A 17,071-nucleotide genomic window follows, 5' to 3' on the forward strand; every position below is an offset into this window, starting at 1 on the left:
GAACTTGAAATCAGGGACACTACAGACTCTTCAGCATCAGACTCTTAACTTGATCTTTACTTACATCCTAAACAGCAGGGACATCTTACAACTAAGCCCTATGATCAGCGTGATGATTTCATTTCCCCAAATGCTAATTTTCCAATTCTTAATAGTAGCATTCCTGCTTCCTCATCTACAATGTTTACATGTCCCATTTGATTTCATACTCAAACGCTTGTTCCCATTATAACGATTTCTTTGAAGAAGACCATGCTAAAGTTTTACGGATTACATCATGATTTCATTAGGAAATATTTTAATTCCAGGCGCGATATTACGTCAGACGTGTTGACTTTTTGAGAATGTGACTCAAAACGGATTTGACTTTAGTTTTGTATGGCGGGTGTCGTTAATAAAACCTTACACCCTTACTCTCCATGAACACTTTGTCTTTATTCTATTTGTACTTTTCAAATGGTCTCTATGCAGATCTTTATTATTGTTTTGTGATTTTCAGTTAGAATTTCGATTTCTTTTTTAACACTGGACAATACAGAGAGATTACACTCGCATACAGTTTGCGGCAGATGGTTCGAAATATAAATGGTTTAAGTTACTTCGTGTCTATGTGACCGTCCTTCCCAGACTGGTTTTGGTTGGCCCTAAATGACTGATTGCCGATTGGTCGTAAATAATACAATTCTACAATATATAATATACAATATTATACAATACAATATTATATTGTACTATACAATGCAATAATAATATACAATACATTAGTATGAATACTATACAATAAATAGTATACTAAATCATACTATACAATAAATGATATACTAAACTATATAATAAATACTTTACTATACTTTATTATATTATACTATACAATAATATACAATATTAGCATAACATAGCTGAGTGTTGATCTTCTAAAAGATGTATTTTATTGATCAAATCAATGGATTCCATTTCATTTTCAAAATGTTTGGCTCTATTTTGTATGTGTTAGAAATGTATCTGTCGAAAATACCATGTTGTAGTATCACATATATTTAAACATTCTTGTGAATTACCAACGAATCTAATTGCATTTTTTTCGTTCAATCGACATGATTGCTTATTTCTTTATTTGGATCTGTGTTCACAACTTCATAAAAGAAAATAATATCACGAATTGAATTATAACATCAAATTATGATTATAAATATTGACAAATCTCTATCAAATTGGCGCTTGTCGGACTGTTTCTTTTGAAAGCACTTGGAGATTTAAAGTAATAGCTAAAACTACTAAAATCACTTTAATACATTTCCCGTGATATTGTAAGGCACTCACAAAAGCATATTGAAAGAGAGCACTCTCAATTAAATAGTCGATAACTATATGAATACAAGTGGTATTCAAGGCAAATATGAACGCAATACGCCTAAGTTCATGTCGGAATGTCAATTGTTCATTTCCCGTGTATTATCATAAGCTGGTAATTGATTTTATCTAAATATGTGTTACTTGTGATAAAAGTGGTGTTCCTCGTTGTGCTCTATATTTATGTTTTTACCTTTAGTTGCTGCTCGTATGTAGGTACAGGTGTGTTTAACAGGTGCAAAACCTATAGCACCCTATCGTAAATTCACCATTTATGCCAATAAGTAGACGTCAGATTTCAATCTAAACCGATTAGTTCGTTCAGTCTTCCAAAATGATTAAAATATGCTAAATACTTCATATGTATAGAAGTTCTAAACATAATTGTCATGCCTGAATTGAGAAGCGTCCATCGGGAAAAATATTGTGATTGATAGGTTGAAAAGAAAATTGATATATAATTAGTTTTTGTTATTGAATTTGGTCAATATTCCTTGACCTTTCTCCTTACCCCCGGGATTAAGTGGGTATGTACTCGAATATACAGGTAACAGTTTGACACACTTAACATATGACCAGCTTACAAACAGGCTTCAGTAGTTAATCCTTCTACCTTTAAATCCGAAATGAGTAGGGTATACATCAAAGAAAAGTAAAGTCCATTTCAGGAGTTTAGGGGTGTCAGGTAAAGGTGTAATGTCAGTTAGCTTTAACGCAGGTTTGAAGAGGATCGATTAGGGCTTATTTGTTGTAATCACAGATATATATACCTAACGTTTTGACCAATAATTTTGACTAGCATTAAGTCCGTATTTATACAGCCGTAGGGATATTGACGGGACGGACGTCAAACTGTCCGGCAGATGGGAGCCATACAAACCTCCCGGTAAACAAACTCAACTGTAAGCATCTAGAGACCATGCCATGGTAAGTACGTTGTCGTTTTGTGTATTTATTTTAAACTTAAAGTACATGTACTATTTGCAATGTAAACTAATTACGTACATGTATTCCTTGCAATATAAACTAGTAATTTTATTACAGATTTGTATTTAATTACTATTGCTTATCATATATTGAAACTAAAAAGGGATACCGTAATCAAACAGTTCTTATAATACATATAAACGTATATATATTGACCGTCGATTTGAAATTTGTTCCAAGTCCCTGTGTATACAGCTGTCTCGTCCGAAATGTACATATTTCTTCTTTTTGTCGGTTTGAAGTTAGACTTAATATTTAGTGTGTATGTCGTCTGCTCTGTTGTTTTCGTTGACACAGCTTCAGTTAATGGAGAAATACATATTTCAATTTAAACGTTTTACCTGAATATGATACAACTATTATTGTGTAAATTTTCTTTTTGATAGGGAAAGCATATTAAACGTATACGATCTATATTATTTCCTCACAAAAACATCATCTGTCTTAATTTATATATAGAGAATACATGGTCAGTGTCTTAAAATATATGCTGTATTTTTGGCACGGGACAGAAAGACAAAATATAGTTTATATTTTAAGAAACTGGCCATGTGTTCTATTTATCCTGCAACAGTCATCAAAAATAATCATTTTCAAGTAAAACGGTGTCAAAAATGATAGAAATATGTTCGCCTTTTAAATGTTGTTTCACTATGAAGTAGGTCAGTCGAATCGACGCACGTGCTAAGATTCTAAAATACAGCTGTTTTCTGTCACTGTCGTATTTAGCAAAAATATATAAGGTGGGTGTATTCCGACAATGCGGTGGCAGTTGCAGGATAAAATTATATAATGTATGAGATTTTTTTACCTTGAATTTTATGAAAGAAATGAGATCATGGTAAGTTGAAAATTGGCAGGGAATTATTTTTGGTAACATGGTAATTAGTTGACGGAAAGCAATATCGTCGTGATCTCGTTAATTACGATTATGAAAGTGAAAACAAAACTATGTCAGGCCAATTTTAGTTTATATCTTTTTCGCATTAATACCGAAGATCTTATCACTTCAATCAGTTAACCTGTGAAGCAACGCCAGGTTCGATAACTGCTGTTAAACTAAATGTATCCCATGCCCTTGTTTAGAGAGACCCAGATATTTTTTTCAACATTTGCCTCAAAGTTTCATCAAGATGTTCGATAGGAAATTCAAACGTTTGGAGATAACGTGTCATTTTAAAATTATTATTTCTAGGTCACGTGATCAATATAATCCAATCAAATACGGTTCATTAGGATGATAAATAAATTAAGAAATTCAATCGTGTTAGGGTAACGTGATTTTCCTTATTTCTAAGTCACGTGATCAATATAATCCAATCAAATACTGTATCAGAGGGATGACGTGTAATATGGGAAGTATTGTACAACAGATAAACACCGTATTTGCACCATTCAAAACAAATTGAAATTTAGATAGAGTAGAGCTAGAATTAATCAAACTACACCAGTCGGTGACACTAGGGGACTACAATGATCAAGGGCTGAGAACGAGGAACTTAAAATGATGATGTAGGACGAAAGAAATTTCGAGATCTACTTAGGGATAACTTAAAATAATGATGTAGGACGAAAGAAATTTCGAGATCTGCTTAGGGATGTTGAAAGGATCAATCATGAAATGAGCATCTTTTTCTTCAGTATTGGATTAAAAATAAACATTAGGTACACATGTATATTCTGAACCTTACCACTGTTCAAATTACTTATAGCTTGGCAGGCGGGTTACGATAAACCTCGTGGATTAAACAGTCTACAAGGAGAGTGTACAACCTGCACTCTAGATATACACATGGTATTAGCAATTTTTATTAATAGACCATGGCCATAGTTTATGACACGGACATGAAATGTTGAAGCTAATACAGTATATGGTTTATGAATACTACGCAGATCACATGCTGCATGAATCTTGACAGCTCAGTGGGTTAGAGCGTGGGCCACGTAACCTCATATCACAGTTGCTAGGTTCGACAATCCCAGACCGTGTCTGCCCTACAGGTAAGGCGTAAGAATTGTACCTGCTGCCCCCATTGCATGATCGTAAGAGGCGACTAAATTTGGGATCTTATCTTTTCTCCTCTTTCTTAACAGCTTTCTTCTTCCTAATGTCTCCCTTGACAATGCCTCACTTTTGGCCTTTATTTGAGCGTTCGCCCCTGTGAGGAAGGCTTTGTGTTCTGTCCCCTGGCCGAGACATACCAGAGTCATTAAAAATGGTAGTTGCTACTCCTGCTTAGCGCTCAGCATATCTGGAGTGGGACGACTGGTTCGCCCGTTGTCAGTATGATGTGACCGGGAGAAGTGTCCTGCTGGGTGTCTTCGGCAGTATGCTTCAGTGAGGTGGCAATATAAATCGGCAAAAGTTCCGGCCTATCACAAGGAGACTTAACACGAACATACCGCAGCCTCCCAAAACACACATACGCACTCACCACACGCATGTATGTCGCACGCACGGGAGGCCGTCCTTAAATGACCTTAGCTGTTAATAGGACGTTAAACAAAATAAACCAAACCAAACCAAACCCAGCCCGTGTGGGTATGTGTTTCTCGGGAGCTGAGAAACATGACGGTCTGTGCTATCGTGGTTGTGTCCTTTAGAAAGACACGTTATCCTCAAGGTTCTGAGTGACATACGACAGGTATGTTGTTGAGTTAGGTAGTCACCAACTACTACAAGGATAGCCCGCCTAAAATTACCCTCGCTGTTCATGCGGTGATAAACCCAGCAAACAATCGCATCACACGCTCACCAAAATCGGCTCTTTATACATTCAAAATAAAGGGCTAAACATGGTCTGACCTAATGTTAAAAAAAGAACATGATTATCAACAGGGACCAGATTTCCTAGTTGATTTGAGGATTTTAGTTACTCTCCTGACATAATGGTACCACAATGGCCCTGGCTGATGATGTATCCTTGTCATCCGTCCTCATATGACCTTGGCTGTTGGTTTCTCCTCGACACCCATCCTCACATAAGCCTGGCTGTTGCTGTCCCGCCGACACCCGTCCTCAACATGACCCTGGTTGTCTGGTTGTTGGTGTCCCCCATGACACCCGTCCTCAAATTACCCTGGTTGTTGGTGTCCCCCATGACACCAGTCCTCAAATTACCCTGGCTGTTGGTGTCCCCCATGACACCCGTCCTCATATGACCCTGGCTGTTGGTGTCCCCCATGACACCAGTCCTCATATGACCCTGGTTGTTGGTGTCCCCCATGACACCCGTCCTCACACGACCCTGGTTGTTGGTGTCCCCCACGACACCCGTCCTCATATGACCCTGGTTGTTGGTGTCCCCATGACACCAATCCTTACATAAACCTGACTGTTGGTGTCCCCCATGACACCCGTCCTCACATGACCCTGGTTGTTGGTGTCCCCCATGACACCCGTCCTCATATGACCCTGGTTGTTGGTGTCCCCCATGACACCCGTCCTCATATGACCCTGGTTGTTGGGTGTCCCCCATGACACCCGTCCTCATATGACCCTGGTTGCTGCTATTCCCCATGACACCCGTCCTCACATGACCCGGGTTGTTGGGTGTCCCCCTTGACACCCGTCCTCATATGACCCTGACTGTTGGTGTCCCCCATGACACCCGTCCTCATATGATCCTGGCTGTTGGTGTCCCCCAATGACATCCGTCCTCACATAAATCTGGCTGTTGTGTCATCATTGACACCCGTCCTCATACTCACATGACCCGGGTTGTTGGGTGTCCCCCTTGACACCCGTCCTCATATGACCCTGACTGTTGGTGTCCCCCATGACACCCGTCCTCATATGATCCTGGCTGTTGGTGTCCCCCAATGACATCCGTCCTCACATAAATCTGGCTGTTGGTGTCATCTTGACACCGTCCTCATATGATCCTGGCTGTTGGTGTCATCTTGACACCCGTCCTATTATGACCCTTTCATGAACGTCAAACAATTAAACACAAACAAAATACATTTAATGGAAGCGAGACTTACAAAATATAACTAATTTTCTATACAATAAGGCCTGATAGTTGCATAGCCTATGCAGTCAATAAATATAAAATGCTACACATATTCACAAATAAGTTAAAAATATTTTGCTAATGGTATCGATGAGGAATTAGTTTTATCAGTGTTTTATAACCTGAAACATCAACGTTTGGAGCCTCAATCTCACCCAAACAAAAACATAATTATTGAGGAATTGTGGGTAAAATACACACAGTTTAAATAAAATTATCTAAGATTGCTACCCAGGTTACTCATTATTACTAAAATTATCTTTAAACATAAATATTTTTTCCTTCTCCGTCTCCTCGGTCCCCAAAAGTCATATAAATGTATCATGAAAATAATTCGTGTATATAAACTATAAGATATACGTTCAATGTTTTAACACTTGATTTACTATACCTACACACAAAATGAACCCTACGGCAATCAATATGCTCTTTACAAAAAATAATCCCATTTAGTTCAACCACCTCATTTTTATGTAAACACCCTGCATTAAAATGTACTTTCAATCCCTTCTGACATACACTGTGCCTATATCAATTATATATGTATTGTGCATATATAGTCAATATAAAACCAGGTCGGAATATACTGCGATCGTATCCAGCCCGGCATTTCGAAGTTTCCTATCCTTTTAAAATATCTAGAGTAAATTACTTAGATTTCGCGAATACTTTATTTCGCGAATTTACCTCTTCGGACATATTCGCGAATGGAGTTCGCGAGATTCTAAAATCAATAACGGATAACTTGGACGCCGTTCCTAGGTATTATTTGCAAACAATCGCGAAGGATTTGAATTCGCGATCGACATTCTTAGCATGTTAACGCGAAAATAAATCCCCCGCGAAATAGAAGTGATATAGAGTATATCTTCAGAACTGAAGAAAATTAATTTCTTAGAAATAAAAAAAAATAAAAAGCTATAAGCTTGATTTATTATGCAACATTTGCGTAACGTAATTATTACTTTAATCCATTTCAATGATAAAATTTGAAAAAAAAGTATGCCGAATATATTACCCAGAGAAAATCGTCCGTCCCAAGAAAGACCAAAGATATTGCTGCAATATCTACAGTACAGTTTTAATTTCAGACTTAATATGAAGGTTTATAGGAAATATTTACTAAGCATTTCAACTGTCATTCGCCCGCTACCCATCTAAGAATGTGTATAGGCCATTAGACGGTAGCTTAACACCCCAGCTTTTGACCTTTGACCTGTCGAGGCTAAGAAAGTCCTAATCATTAAGGTAAATTTAAATCTTCTTTCGGAAATGCGGCCATGTTATACAACTAAGCTCTATTGTAGGGACGTTACTCAGGACTGTTCATTTTTTGTATTTTAATATAAACAGAGAAAATCTGGTATTTCCAACGTAAATATATAGTAGGTAGGAGGTATGGTACAAAACACACGCCACGGCATTATGTATAATAAACCGTCTTTTAAAGGGGCATTTCTACCTTTAAATAAAGTGTAGGTCGTCAAAATTAAACTTACTGGAATATATGTATATTTCTCAAGCTGTAAAAGTTATAATCTTGAAATTAATACGGCAGTTTTACTGTCAAGATAAACCAAAGTTCTTAAAGTCCTGAAAATTATTAATTCGACCCTATGTATCACTAATTACTGCAAAGACATACGGTATTTGTATAGAGTACGCCTTTTTTCTGTACTTATTGGCGTTAATTGCATTACCTGTAGGCACAAACACTCATAGTATTATCGAACCAACCCCCTTTTAATACTAGTTGTACAGTAGAGCAAAATAATGAATTAAACTGCATCAAAGTTATATTTATAAATAACCCCATCCCGAGCATGAAATACTTTTAAAAATCATAAATAATAAACTATTATCAATGGCAAATCATTAAAAATCTAATAAAAACAAAGAATGGCCTCAACCTACAACCTATAATATTTCCCTCTGTAATCTGAAGCTACTCTAAATATACGGATTCTAGTAATAAGCAAGATTCACAAAGCAAATTTCTGTTGTATAAGGACACAGTGAATCAAAGGGAAATAACTCTGATAGGTCAGAATGAATCAGTGTCGCTAACGTTCATTACAGATATTTAAGTGGTTATTGTCCTTAAAAATTCGGGGTCAGATAGGGTGTTTTAGAGGTCATCGAATTAAAAATACTTTAAAATGGAGCTTATGGTATAATGATTTTGTTTTGAATCATTTGATGGGATATATTTTCCAAAAGCTGATTTTGAAATACTTTTTTAATGAAAATTAACATAATGATCTTGAATGATTATTATCACTATCTCTCTTGATTGGAAAGCCATATTGAGACAGGACCTTTTCATCGGATTTATGCACACGGTAAACAGATTTTTTTTTTTTTTTTTTTTTTTTTACATTGTACTGAAATTCGGATTAGTGTCACATTGAAAATGACATTCATATATAGCTGCCATCTTGAATATCTTCTTTTACTGAATAGAAAGACGTGTATAATAAAGATGTTCTTCGCTGTAATTATAAACCGTGATTGGTTCAAGAGGCTGCAATAGCCCTGTCGGTTAGAGCGCCGGCCACAATGATCTCAGATGAAAATTCGAAGTTCTTGGTTCGACGCGCCCTACCCATTTCTGTTTGTTTGTCTCGGGAAGCTGATTAACGGGCCGGTCTGTGCTGTCGTGGTTGTGTCCTTGTGCAAGACACTCCATTTAGTTGCTCAGGGTGGCATGCGACGGGCCTCCCGTATATTGTTCAGTTAGGTGGTCAACAACTACTACAAGGAGACCCCACCTCAAAATGGCCCTGGTTGTTCACGGGACGGTAAACCCAGCAAACAAACAAGGTTCAGGATGGTTGCAATAATCAAGAAGCCGCCATGATGAAAAATAAATTATGAAGCTATTTACCTGACTCCATGTTGGTGCAGAGACAAGAGAATAAAGCCGGATTCATAATTTGTTCAAACGAGTCCTTATTGCATTTAAAATGGCTGCCAACGCGACCATCTTGAAAAAGTTCCTGTCACTACTTTTATTTCAAATCAATCCGTCCGGGATAGGACTTTATCTAACGAGCTCCATAATTGGGACACAGAAAAGCCATGGAATTGCCTATCTAAATTTCAGACATGCGTTGCGCTCAATAAAGTGGCCATATTGTAAATATTTCGCTATCACTACTTCTCCTGAATGTATATGATGTCTGAGACGAGGCATTTACATGAGTAGGGCATTGTCCGTAATTGATCCATAAGAAAATATGAAACTGAACGATATTCATATTGATTACATTAATTAACCCCTTCTGAAGTAAACGTAATAATATTTTCTATTGATTTGAATTAACATTAAGCGGGTTGACGGTAGAAGAATGTAGACTAGTCCTATAGGAAACTCTCGTTTTATAACTGAAAGCAATTAATGCCTCTGAAATTACAAAAAGTAAAAGTATACCGCGTAGATATAATTTAATTCCACACAATTCTGTTATTTTAAGTGACAAGTAATCAAAACAAGATATGGCGACTTCAAATGACCCGGATGTAGCCACGGATGAAGACGCTTCGGAACCATTACCACTAAGCGAGATGTCATCCATGCCGAAACCTAGAAAAAGGTTTAGTCTGAAACCAGAGGATGGCGAGAAACCGTCTAGGACTTTGACGCAGGAGGAATTAGCAGGTATGAATGTTTGCCGAAAACAACATGCTAAGTTTGATGATCCGTCGTCATTCGGAACAACTCGGCCAATTCATCCTAATCGGGCGAGGGGTTCCGAATGGATCTACCGTAAATGTTCAGTCACTGTAAGCTTGCATTGCACTGTTGATTTACTTAGCGACACCTAGTGGACACGAATCATACAAGGGCAGGTAATCCATTTTCACATTATACGTGGTATTTTTCAATAGGAAACATTTACGTTGTCTTCCTTTCAAATATGATAGTAATCGGGGACCTTTTGTGATTTGACGGAAGAACCTGAAATGTTTAAGAATGTCAATGAAGTCATTTAACATATTTCCCCTAAATGCATTCATAAAATATATTTAAGCAATACTTAGTTATTGACCTCTTAATCAAATCGCAGCTAAAAATTGTTGACGGAAATGATGACGTCATCAATTTTGGTGTTTGTACATTTTAGAGATCCGAAGATCGTTCTCAATCATAGACGAAAACGGTGACGGGAAGATAACTCTGGAGGAACTCCAGGGCGCCGCCTACATTCTAGGGATTTACCCGACTGAGGAGGAGGCTCAGGAAATGTTGGAAGAGGCCGACCTTGACGGTAAATTATCTTTATCTTAGTTTGGGCCTTTATAGTCAGTGTCATAAACAACAATTAACTATGGCTCACAGGGACACGAATTTCTAACCCACGGTCCGTATGTATCTATTATACGGTAAGGACGGTGGATCAGGAATTCGTGTCAAGTCCCTATGCTCGGACCAGACATTCTGATGTAACAAAGCTTCACTTTTGCGATAGCTTTACAGTCGAATGGGGCTCAAAATTGGACGGGAGAACTGTTTATATGCTCGAAATTTAAGGTTTGTTAATTTGTCTTTTTGGGGCGAAAAAGACGAAATGTCACAAATCCGCAATCTAAAAAAAGTGCCACGAAAAACGATTTATAGTGATGTCGCTTTAAAGCTCGCTAATCGTTTTATCTAGGATTTATGTATCTTGGTATTTGATGAAAGTCATATGACATATGATAGGATTCTGTTATCACGTCAGAAGCTTTGCCTTACCCTATGGCAGATATCACGTCATTCGCGTCTCCCACTGTCAAGCTTCTCCCTATACTGACAGAGTGAAATGAAAGGAAACAACTCCGCATCATAGAGTAGTATAAGAGGTATACATGCATATATATTGATTTAGCGCTATGGAGTCTTTAATATGAGAGGTTTTCGTTTTGGATTTACTCTCAAAATGTTGTTATATGTATAATACACTGTAATTCGTATTATGTATGCCTCCAATGAAAAACTTTATTCGTTCACATTGCTCTGTTCGGTCGTAATTTTCGTTTTTATTCGTGCTTTCCAACGTCACGTTACATTAAGGCGAGGAAACGCTAATAAAGGACCGTACACGATGATAAACTTATTTATTGATGTATAGACTGAAAACCGAAGCGGTTCATGTAAAGAGTTTACTTCTGTTTTCGGTCTGTACATCGATAGACTATATTTATTATTGTGTTCAATTTCTCACCCTTCAACTCCAGACTGCAATTATGCCTTTATCACTGCCGCTTTGTCACCGGAAACTACCACGTCTAAAATAGTCCGAGTTTCCACTGACCCCGATACCGAATGTTAAACATCTTAACAGACAGAAATCCAATCCCCAATAAGACGAACTTTAATTCCATTATTTGAATAGGGACTTACCAATTCAAAATATTGTAATAATTTATAAATTGTGATTGATACAGTATGGATATAACATATTGAAATTCATAAAGCATAAAATATCATCTATTCCAATTTCCGGTAGGTGATGGCAGTATTGACTTCGAAGAGTACAAGAATTTGATGATGTTCAACTACATTTCAATCGATATGGAGAAGGAAAGTATGATCACAGCCTTCCAGACGCTTGACAAGAACGGAGACGGCTTCATATCAATTGAAGAGCTCCAAAAGGCGTTAATGTTTAAAGACCCGTCGACACTTTATCCCGGAAGTGACGACGACGCTTGGAGAACTATTCTATTAGACGCCGACGAAAACGGCGACGGGAGGATAGACTATGTCGGTAACTATATATAAGGAACAGTGTTACGCATTTGTATGTAATAGTTATCATCCAGAGGGTTCTGATTTACTACGATTTCTCTTGTTTTTTGTTGTTTTTTTTTGTATGGGTGTTTTTTTTTGTTTTTTGTATTTTTATTTTGTATTTGTTTGTTTTGTACCGCAACCAAGAGTTAAATTTTAGCAGTTCCTGTTTAAAGTAAAGAGATAGCGACCCGCCAATGGGTCGTCCTTCGAAACCCAGCGGTAAATTCTTGATTAGTTATGCAATGCGTTAGATCCTTTCTGGTTTGTTTTGATTTTTATTTAAACATATTTTATTTGCAAATATACAAATTGGATCAGACACAGGTTTAAAACTTATAATACGTTTTCTCCCGTAAAACATAAATGATAAGATAACCATGTGACAGCATATTGTTAAGAAACAATGATAAAAAGATTTTAAAAAATACAGTACCGGTATGTCTGTATAAAACGTATGTTCGTATGCAATAGTATTATATATGCATTACATTGTAATTAAAATGAAACTCTATTTTTAACGTAAGGAGTATAAGAAATGTACAGGTGTTCATTCAGTACATATTATGACAGAAATAACCAATGTGTCAATTAGCATTATCCTCCAAAACCTGACACGTCCTTAAATGACCCTGGCGGTTAATAGGGCATTAAACAAAACAAGCCAAACCTATTATTTGATCAGATACGAAAAAACACCACTGTTTCTAATTCTGTTATTCCGAGTGCTGGTCTCCCTGCTTCTACGGATGCAGTCCACTGTGTCATTATATTACAACAATGCTAAGAATAAATGACTAATTTGGTACAAAATATATTAGTTAAAATGTTTAGTATGGCTAATAAAGTCTTGGACGAATAAAAAAAAAAATTGTTCTCGTTATTAGAGAGTGTGTCGGAATCAAACAGCAGCAAATCTGCAGATAATTCATTTAAATCTAAAACATTCGTTTTTGTTTTAAGGCATTTTTAGAAGGGTCAAATGATGAACAGTCTAACAGATAATATTCTACGTTTTCTTTTGCATGTGAGCTTCTACACTGTGGTGACTGAATTAAATTAATTCGCTTAAGATCGGCATTTAAGGAACCGAGTCTTGTATGTAGAATATTTAACTTTCGATCACCAGAAGAAAAAAGCACAATCTCCTTTCAAAGAAATGTTACATCTAACTGTAGAAATAGTATTACAAGATCGTGTTTGGACATCAAGCTTATTCTAAAGCTTTATTGTATCCGGTATAAATGATCTTTCAAATAAAGTTAGTCTTATTTTTGTATAATATAATTAATTTGATTTCTCAAATTATAATTGCTAACAGTGTGTACTGGTTTGGGCTTAATTTCGTGTAAGTAAGAAGCGATGAGGTTATTATAGATTTTGTAAAATAAGGCTCCGAGATTCTGTACGACTGCTTAATGTTCCCCATTAAGTCTCATTATATAAACTTTGTCGACTAATGAAAATAGGAAGACCAGTCACAATTCTGGTTGCCTATAACTGTATTTTCTCTAATTTATCAGAATGGACCCCATGACATTCACAAGCTTATTCGAAAAGGGGCCTTATGTAAACGATATATATTTCTGACAACGTGTCTCTAGTTAATGTAAATTTCAATTTTCCGTAATACTGATATGTGTTTTGAAGCTGATTTGACTCTATCATTTACATGCTAAGTCCATTCGCAATTTTTATCTAATGTTACCCTGGGATTTTTGTGATTAGATGAAGTTTAAAATAATGTATTATTAAATGTTAAATTGATGTTGAAATTATTCCCAGAACAATGTAAAAGCACTCTGTTTAAGAGGGATTAAAATGTACATTCTATTTATCAGCCCAGTCTTCAGTTACAGCTAAATCATGATTCATTACATGTTCTATTTCTATTGAATTACCAGAAGAAAATGATAGAGATGTGTCATTAGCAAATATTCTTGCAAAGGAAAGTAAATTATCGGTAATATATCGTTAATGAATATTAAAAATAACTCAAGACCAAGAACAGAACCGTGTGGAACTCCTGCTTTTAAATGAAAAATGGTAAAGGTAGAATTACCTAAAATAACCTGTTATTTTCTGTCTAGTGAATAGTATTGAAACCAAGAAAGAATGTTAACTTTTATGCCTTATGCATATAATTCTATTATCAGACCCCTGTATCAAATTCCATCAAAACTTTCGACATATCACAGAAGGTCATACAGATTTGTTGTTTATTTTCTAATGCAGAACATACAGGTATATTATGATATATTTCAATCAATTGATAAACAGTTGAATACCCTTTAACAAAACCAGATTGATATTTATAAAGTAAATTATTTTCTATTAGGTAGATATGGAGGTGTTTATGTACAACTCTTCCGAACAGTTTACCTTTAGGAGCTTAACAGAGAGATAGGTCGGTAATAAGAACGAAGGAGTCTCTCATTTTTCTTTAATAGTGGAAGAACAATATCTACAGAAGAACTTACATGAATGTTAAAACAAAAAAGAGGTTCACAGACTGTTTCGGCAGTATATTTTTAGCATGTTGTGGATTACAGAATCAATTCCTGTGGCCTTGTTCAAATTTCAAAGTTTGAAGAATATCTGTTCTTGTGATTGTAATGTCGTCAATATTTGCTTTAGAACAGAAATAATCATTTATGACATTTGCTGTACTGTCATCATCATGTACTAAGGAATTGTCATATAATGCAGGAATAGTTTTCGATTTAGCTGACTTACCAATCGATCGGCGCATAAGTCGCCAGTAAGTTATCAAATCAGAAGCGTCTAATACATCAACCAAACCATTAACATTAGCGAAGAATGTGACTTGGCGTGTTTTTTTTTTGTTTTTTTTTTTCTCTCATGTTATTGCTTTCTGACATGGCGATTGTTCTTCTTAGACATTAGTAGAAACTTGTTTTCCTTGCTTACAAATGTATACATTTTCTTCGACAAATACAATTTCAGATACTTTCTATAAATAACTCCCTTTCAAATTCTGTTGGGAGTTTTCATTTCGAGAATTTCCAGACTCAGACCTTTTAGAAGGGTCACATATGTACATAAGGATTCCGACCTCCTACTCTCCTATCCCAGCTAAGGTGACTTGAGTGCAGATAGAATAAATGGATGTAGTTTCGTCAGGGAGAAGACACTGGATGTTATGGCTTATCCCGGTCGTATAGTGTATGCAAATTATTAGGGGAGACAACCCATGTAAATGTTTTGAACTGAAATGAAGTTCTCTCTAAAATTTCAAATATACCAAAATCTGCTTTGTACCTGCATGTTTAAGTAATAATTTATCTCGTTTCATTTTCAGAATTTGTGACATCCAAATTGTGTTCAAAGATATTTTAATGCATCGAAGTACCAAGAGAAGTATAGGACAACATTTACACACAGGAAAGGTTTGACTTTTACCTTTGAACAATCTAAAGCTTCCAAAGTTCGTGAACAGTTTTTGCCGATGAGGATTATAGCTTGCCTCGTTTATGGACAAACTGATGTTCTGTCGAGAGATAGAAAGTTAAATGCACGAAGCATACTTGGAAGTGAAATATTGCCAGTTTTCCCGGAAAATTAATTAATGACGTTTCTAGATTAAGGAGAATCGGTGGCTTCCTGAGGATTGCAACAAATATGACCGTATCATGGTAAAATCAATGGCCACATGGAGAACGTTATGATGACGTAGATATAAATCAACCAATCAAATTTGGTGGGGTGGTTTCCGGACATTCGGCCTTTTCCATAAAGAATTATTAAACACTCCCGAGGGTTGTCAAACAGACATTGCAAATGATGGCATTTTGAAGCAGAGTATACCACTTTTGTCAACACCAACGAAAATATTTGTATTTGAAATAGACCACAGTTTAGAAGACGCAAAGTAGCGAGAGAAATTTCGTCAAAAAACCAAGACACTAGGATGTTGAGGAAGTTGCTGATGAATGCAAAAGAAAAGAGACAATCTGATTGGTCAATAATTAATATGCTAATTAGAAAAGGTCATTGTGATGCCTATTTCAACGGGGTTTCATCATATCTCGATTCAACGAATAACAAATGGATTTTAATTTTATTTCAATTTTAATACGATTGTTTTCATGCAACCTATTTTGTGACGTCAATATAGAGACGGCAATTATATGACGTCACTATGGTAAAGGAAGTAAAACAACATTTTACTAATGCAAATGGCCTAAAGTGTCTTTGTAGATATATATATCGACAGCACATAATACACAGTAATATGATGTAATTAATATATATATTTATATCATACATTGTAAAGTGTTTTTCTTTTTTTCCTTGTTGTTTATCGGGCATTACGGGAAAAAGATTAAAAAATTAAGTCGAGTTCTAAGGGAAGAGTTATCTCCCTTCCTGAAATGTAGTTTTCTAGTATATTAATTCAACGAATGTAGACATTGTTTACTAACAAAATTCCGCATGCTTAATAGGGGTCTATCTGTCCAAAATGTGGCCTTTAATCAGCATGAAATTCATAGGTCATAATAAATCGTCTTCTCGACATCAAACATGTGACATTGTCTATTTCGTGCTTGAATATACGCCCTATTGTTTGTCATTCCGGCTGTTTAGTTCGTTATTGTTGTCTGTTATTTGTTTACTGTTACACGTAAAAGCATATTAAGTGTAAGATCCTAAAACTAGACAAACAAAATTCCATGATCATTTGATACAAACAAGCAAAAATATTATTAATTTGTTATGGTATAACTATTATCAAATCAAACGAATAAACTGTTGAGCTGGACGAATGTCTCGTAAAACATGTATCTTCATAATATATGTCACACATATTTCAATCAAACTGTAAATATTGACAGAAATATGTTTAAATATCCTTTTTACGTTTTGATGTTAAAGCTTAGCAGTCTTTAAAAAGGTTGCTGGTTTACATCGGAAGACAAAT

At 35.9% G+C, this 17,071-nt stretch overlaps 1 protein-coding gene across 2 annotated transcripts; it reads left to right on the forward strand.

Moving 5' to 3' along the window:
* The first annotated feature begins 2,143 nt into the window (after positions 1 to 2,143).
* Positions 2,144 to 16,908, forward strand: LOC117332692 (calmodulin-like). Of its 2 annotated transcripts, XM_033891690.1 has the most exons (6): positions 2,150 to 2,277; positions 4,231 to 4,338; positions 9,830 to 10,014; positions 10,481 to 10,624; positions 11,846 to 12,106; positions 15,452 to 16,908. In XM_033891690.1, the coding sequence occupies exons 3-6, from the start codon at positions 9,852 to 9,854 to the stop codon at positions 15,487 to 15,489; spliced, it is 606 nt and encodes a 201-aa protein (XP_033747581.1). In that variant the 5' UTR covers positions 2,150 to 2,277; positions 4,231 to 4,338; positions 9,830 to 9,851; the 3' UTR covers positions 15,490 to 16,908. The 2 variants fall into 2 exon arrangements, with proteins under 2 accessions (XP_033747582.1, XP_033747581.1); XM_033891691.1 differs by lacking the exon at positions 4,231 to 4,338 and having other exon boundaries at positions 2,144 to 2,277.
* Positions 16,909 to 17,071: the final 163 nt, after the last annotated feature.

Source organism: Pecten maximus, chromosome 8, assembly GCF_902652985.1.
Source record: "Pecten maximus chromosome 8, xPecMax1.1, whole genome shotgun sequence".
Classification (NCBI taxonomy): Eukaryota; Metazoa; Mollusca; class Bivalvia; order Pectinida; family Pectinidae; genus Pecten; species Pecten maximus.